Below are 7,057 nucleotides of genomic sequence, written 5' to 3' on the forward strand. Positions count from 1 at the left end.
AACAATATTGTAATGCGTGTATAAAAATAGTAATACACATACTACAACTGCACATATTATGATCTGACCATTTTCTATAGCACTCAAAAAAGATGACATATACACAGGCAACGGCAAATAAAACACAACTGATGAGGGTGAAGATGAGGAGTCATGTGATGAGGAAGATGGGGTCATAATGACAATCCGGCAGGGAGTGAGTGAGGGTGAGCTCAAAGATGGAGATGAGGATGAAGATGGATATGATCATTTGATATGATAACTTAATGTGATAACTTGATGCTATAACTTGATGAGATGGTTTGATGTAATGGTTTGGTACCATTTGTGTTCCACAATGGTACAATCTTGCCTGAGAACAGCAGCTGAATTTGAAATGTTACTTTTTATTAAAAATGAAATTTGTAATACATTATAAACTGAACAAATGTGCTTGTTGAGGTGTCTGGTTAAAGAAATGTATGTTTTCAATAAATATATTTATATTTTCTGCATGAAAATGTAAAATGTTTCAATTTGTCCGTTGTGGTACAATGTTGCCTTGAGGCAACAGACTTTAAAAAAATTAATAAATACAACAATTATGAATTTTTTTATTGCTATTGTTAAAGTGTCCTATTTTAAGCAGGAAAACACCACAAATATTTTTTTTTCCTCATTGAAATCATGTTGCGTACCAAAAACAGATTTATGTTTGTGTCTGGCTACATTTGCAGGGATTCACAGATACGATACTGTGCTTGTGTTGTGTAGGGGGGACCTGGAATGGTTATAACATTTTTGATATTTCTATCTGTATCTTGGAGTTATTTTAATCCAGTGTGTTCAAAATGGGATTAAAACTAATTAAAAGTGTCAGCTATTAAATGACGTAGCTGTTATCTTTTCAGGACAGAAAGAAAATGTGTTGTTTAGTTTCAATTACAAGGAGTGAAATGTTACAATTTGTAAAAACAAGATGTAACATTGGGATATTCACAGGGTTGAGATGTAACATCATGAAATAGGGATTACGACAACCACAACACAATCTGTTTTGTCTGTAAAGCTTTTTATTCAACAGACTTTTTTTTACATAAGGGCACATGCACTTGTTATAATTAAACTTAATATGATGGCAGATCCATAAAGGTTCAAACGTCAATCACCAGTGACAAATAGAGATCACCCCTTGTAAAATGCTACAGAAAAAAAGACTGCAACTGGCCCATGAGAAAACAAGGTCTTTTGAAAGGTAGCGTGAACTCCGTGTTTTTAAGGGGTTCAAAATGGATGCTGAGACAGCTTTTTTCTGCTGGTCAGGTAAGACATTTCAATGGTTTAATTATGTAACAGTAGCACACTTGTTTGCTTAATTTATAGTTATGTTTTTTTTTATTTGTTGTGCCTTTCTTGACAAGTACACCCAGGCTCTTAAAACAGCAGCCAGAAAAATGAAGTGCAGCTGGAAGAAAACAAAACTAGAGGTTTTCGAACTTCGTGGAAAGAGAGCATGATTGCATACAGAAAGTCCATATTTATTCGATACAGTAGATAAAATAAACCAAAAACAAAGCTTCAACTCCTGGTGTTCATAAACAGCACAGCAGTAATGACTTTATGAACTTCTTTACATGTCTTCTTCTTTTGGCTGTTCTCTTCAGGGGTCGCCACAGCAAATCATCTGCCTCCATCTAGTCCTATCCTCTGTATCCTCTTCTCTCAGACCGACTACACGGTCGTTTCAGGTCCTCCTTCACTACATCCATAAACCTCCTCTTTGGTCTTCCTCTCGATATTCTGTCTGGAAGCTCTAACCTCAGCATCCTTTTACCAATATATTCACTCTCTCTCCTCTGAACATGTCCAAACCATCTCAACCTGGGCCGCATTTCCCAAAACCATCTTAACTCTATGTCATTCTTAAGTTATACCTTAAGGTATCCCTTAATGTTAATATGTGTTTCCCGAAACGAACTTAGTTAAGAATACCTTCTTTAAGTCATACTTTTGTAAGGTTGGTCTGGACCACTCTTAGCTATACCTTATCACTATTAACAGTTCATTCCACTAGTGGCCACCACTGTGCAAAAAGCTTCTTTATATGTCAGTCTATACGAATATAATTCTGAAGTTGTAATATACACCCAGTGCTCAATTAGGCTAGTTGAATTTTTTGTGTGTGTTTTTTTTATTTATTTTTTATGCAAGGCTTAAAATTGTCATAAAAAAATTCATTACAAACACTAATGGTTGTTAGCTTTTTAATGATATTATCCAAAGGTACATCAGCTGGAAAACCATTAGACAGGAAAGGCTTAGGAGCCTATTTGAAGGGAATGATTGTGGGAGAGAATTTAGTCAAACTTTGGCAGCGAGGCAGTGAATAGAATTGTGCTAAATGAAAGACTGCGCTGTCTGCGGAGCCATTTAGTGTATGTGCACTATTTCATACGTGAAAACTTTAGTTCCCTGGCTACCATGTCAGAAGCTGCTATTAAAAATAAATTTTGCTTTCCACGAAAGCAAATTCAGCAGCTTTTAGATCTTGTTGGACCAACTTTGTCGAGACACAGCTACGCCCTCAGCCCTAAAATCAGCTGCTGCTCTTCTCTTTCTTTCTTTTTTCTCCGCCATATAGTAGCAGCTGATTATATGTTTTGCGTGTTGCATTTTTATTGACTAGGCCATCTAATAATATAAATTAGTTATTTACACAATACTGTGATGCAGCTGCTGCATGGGCAATCATCCCAAGGTTGTGGAGTAAATCAAGACACTATGGAAAATATGTTGTAATAATTTAAATAACGCGTGATGCTCATGCGGTTGAGCATGAGATTGCTGGTTTGTGCACTCATTTCAGAATTATGCAAAATTTAGGTGCAATTCTGTTTGATAAATGAAAGATCAACTATTTCTGAAGTGCTTATTTTATAAAGAACATACTTTTTTTCCGCATAACGCAGTGAAAGCCCCAGCATAGAGTAAATAATCGATTCTTGAGCCATCGATGTAAGCCAATTCAGCACCACCGCCACGGACAGCACCTGCTAACGTCGCACTTAAGAAGGTTTACCTTAAGCGACCTCCTAAGGTATAGTTCGGGGGTCACACCTAGAAATGGTATACCTTCTGGTATATAGTTATGCCTTTAGAGTCTTCATAGCGCGCTAAGAGACAACGTTATCAGGAAATGCAGCCCTGGACTGTTGACCCTAAGTACTTAAAATCCTGCACCTTCTTTACCTCTTCTACCTGTAACCTCACTGTTCCACTTGGTTCTCTCTCATTCACACACATGTATTCTGTCTTGCTGCGACTAACCTTCATTCCTCTTCTCTCCAGAGCAAACCTCCACCTCTCTAGACTTTCCTCCACCTGCTCCCTGCTCTCACTACAGATCTCAATGTTATCCGCAAACATTATAGTCCATGGAGATTCCTGTCTGACCTTATCTGTCAGCCTGTCCATCACCACCGCAAACAAGAAAGGGCTCGGAGCCAATCCTTGATGCAGTCCCTGCAGACCTACGGCACACCTTAACACTGTCCTACTGCTCTCATACATATCCTGTACCACTCTTACATACTTCTCTGCCACTCCAGACCTCCTCGTAAAATACCACAGCTCCTCTCTTGGCACTCTGTCATATGCTTTCTCTAAATCTTCAAAGACACAATGCAGCTCTTTCTGACCCTCTCTGTACTTCTCCATTAACATTCTCAAAGCAGATAATGCATCTGTAGTGCTCTGTCTTGGCATGAAACCATACTGCTGCTGCACAAATGTCCACTTCTCCCCTTAGTCTTGCTTCCACTACTCTTTCCAACAACTTCATTGTATGGCACATCAGCTTAATACCTCTGTATACCTTAATACCTCTTTACATATAATATTGATAATATTAGAAAGAAAATTACATCTGTAGGGTTTAATGACCCAAGATGACCCAAGACCAGTAGTGAAAAATTAAAACAAAGAGTCTGGATTGCAATTAATTAAAGAACCATTTACTTAAGAATAGTTTGCAGCTTCAACAGCAGAAGCCCACTTCAAGTCTCACAATGAGTTTGTAGGCCGCGCTCCCTCTCTCACCGTCGGTTCGCCCCATCCTATAAAATTGTCCCAACAGTTATACTGTTTTCAAGGTCTATCCACGTCATTCTGATTGGCTCTGATAAAATGCAATGTAAGCAAATTTCCACACATAGACAGATAGGAGCACATTTGGCCAAACTAGGTAGACAAGTCACCGCCCTATAACCAGAATTACATCACAGTGACCTTATAGGCCACAGAAAAGCATCTTCAAGTCTGGCGTTGTCTGCAGAAATGTCCATCCAACATTAGGCCTGCACAGATCTGGCACGCACACACACACACACACACACACACACACACACACACACACACACACACACACACACACACACACACACACACACACACACACACACACACACACACACACACACACATTTCTCCAAAGCATACTGTAACATGTGCTTTCTCTCAGTGAGAGGTACAGACAATATTCATCTTGACTCTTTAGTGTTTCAGTAAAAAAATTAAAAAATAAATAAAATATAATACATTAAATGAAAGACATTTTAGCAAACAAGAAACATACAGCAAAATCATAACTGGAAAGAATCATTATAAAAATAATGGAAGATAAATATTGATTAAGGCTTTGATTATGAATTTAATTAGGTTATTTATTTAAGTGGCAGTGGATTTCAGAATCACCCTTTCAGATGAGATCGTTCTTAATTGCTGCAGAAGACACTATCTTTGTTAAAATCCCATGTGCAGGTGGGACATGTTTTCACACTGTGTTACAATGAGCCCCTGTGAGAAAAATGCTATTATATTCCATACTTTTATGAATTCTATTGAGAAACCATGAGGAAAAAGGTGAATAACGATGTTAATTTAAATGTTCAGAAATTATGTATTATTATTATGTTTTGAACTATATTATATATCTTTGTTCTGTGGTGTGTTTGTTGTCAAACTCAAAAATGTATTTTGACCAAATATTTTTGTTTGTCTTGGATATTTTTGTTTTATTAGATAACATGTTAAGCGGTAATATCGTCATGTTACAATGTGCCCCTCAAATGAAACAATGTAGGCCTAGTCCACATGGGACATGTTGTCACATTTCACTTCCATTCTTTCGGGGTAAATCAAGAAATACATATGCACTGTATTAATGAAACACAATCACAAACTAGACGTGTGTAATTAATGTGGGAAAAATAGATTTAAACAAACCGAGAAAGTCATTAAGTGTTGTGCACCGCTCTCCCCTATACCCATATCCCACGTAATGTCATTAATTCATAAACAAATTCGGGAAGAGCTTGGACAAGCTTGTCCCTCTAATGTAATACATCAGTTAACATAGAATGTAAACCGATGCATGGTATTGGTTGTTGGTTACAAGCGGTTTTACGTGTTGGTTAGCCTACTTGGAAATGTTCTTGGCTGGGAGATTAAAAATAGACTTGACATCTACACAATGAATGTTGTTCACAAATAAGCATATTGTTGTAGTCTTTTATTACTAAAATAGGCATTTGTAATTCATAAAAAAAGGATCTACATACAGTGCATGAGAAGCAAGGAATAGAGCTACTTTATAAGTACAAGTGTTAAAAGTAAAACAATTACATCTGAAATTAGACACATTTACCAAGGCCGCCAATAATTCTGTTTCAAACTGCAGCACTCATCAACCTTTGTATTTTTTAGACTGAAGTGTATGCTTTTTAGCTTCTTGGATCCAGAGGCCCCAACCTGTGTGTCGAATGATATTTTGTTCATATCACAAACCTCAGTCATCTTCGGCATAAAGCAGGTTTGCTGCAGATTGGAATACGGTGCGTCTGTTTTAAGAGAAACTGAATGTGATCGCTGTAGTGTACTTGGTGGAAGGATCGGTGCGCGGTCGCTTTCCGCGGTGAAATCAGGAACTCTGGTGTGGTGAGAATCGCTCGTAAGATTTGTTAGCATGGTGAAACGGGAATCTCTGTCTGTGTCTGACGCCAGAAGAAAACGACTGACACTAGTGAGACAACTTCTGTAGCCAGTGTGATATTCAGCAGAGTCACAAACTGTGGTCTGTATTCCTGTATTGAGAGAAAATATTTAGTTAGCCTATTGTTTTTCAATACACTTTTTAGATAGTCTATCATGTTGGGGGGATTACTTTATTCGATGAAAGTGAACACGCACCTCTTTCGCTGTTTTGCAGATGCCTCAGATGTTTCACCGTCAGTTCCAAAATGTCAGCCTTTTCCAGTTTTCGCTTGCGGATCTGAAAAATGCAATGATAAGTAGATTTTAAAAAAAATAATTTGAGTAATTTGATTTTCAATTATTTGAAAAAAATATTAGAATTTGAAAAGGCCTATAATCTAAACCACTTTAATACCTTCAAATAACTTTAAATTCATTTAAATGTTTCTTACATTGTTTGAACAGACGCTTTCCAGGAGGCTTTTCAATTGATTCAAACATTTATTGATACGTGCCCTTCTTTTCTTCTCCATCAGCGGTTTGGAAACCTGAAATACAAAATCGTTTTCTTAGATTTCAAATACAATAAATATACACTGTTAAATAAGTTTTACAATTTCCAGCCAAAAAAATCATAATCACCTTTTTAACGAATTGAGTTTTTGCCGTTACCACGCTATCTGATGCTGCAGCCATTGTTCTCCAATGCCCAGTAATACCCAGATTAATTATCAGACTTCCTTGTGTTGGAGTGAAGGAATTCTGTCTAGTATCCTACTTTATAAAGAAAGACTCAATTAACATCTCAATGGACTGCTCACATCATCGGTGACGAAAAAAGAACATCCAACAAGTTTCTTCTGGACACCCAATCAGCATGAAGTTGATTTTTGCCTGGTTGTGCTTTTGTTCTCAAAAAAAAAAAGAAAAAAAAAAAAAACAGAGAAGAACAAAACAAGAAAAAGCTTGAGAGTGATTTTGATATTAGGCCTACTTGTTTTTAATAAACCACGAGACTTCTATTTTATGCAATCAGAAGAAAATTAAG

The 7,057-nt window shown here is 37.1% G+C and overlaps 1 protein-coding gene across 1 annotated transcript; it reads right to left on the bottom strand.

Moving 5' to 3' along the window:
• Positions 1 to 5,679: 5,679 nt before the first annotated feature.
• Positions 5,680 to 6,746, bottom strand: her3 (hairy-related 3). The gene is made up of 4 exons (XM_067412513.1): positions 6,652 to 6,746; positions 6,462 to 6,557; positions 6,226 to 6,307; positions 5,680 to 6,119 (listed from the first exon to the last, which is right to left on the bottom strand). The coding sequence occupies exons 1-4, from the start codon at positions 6,703 to 6,705 to the stop codon at positions 5,680 to 5,682; spliced, it is 672 nt and encodes a 223-aa protein (XP_067268614.1). The 5' UTR covers positions 6,706 to 6,746.
• Between the last annotated feature and the right edge of the window lie 311 nt (positions 6,747 to 7,057).

This window comes from Pseudorasbora parva, chromosome 13, assembly GCF_024679245.1.
Source record: "Pseudorasbora parva isolate DD20220531a chromosome 13, ASM2467924v1, whole genome shotgun sequence".
Taxonomy (NCBI): domain Eukaryota; kingdom Metazoa; phylum Chordata; class Actinopteri; order Cypriniformes; family Gobionidae; genus Pseudorasbora; species Pseudorasbora parva.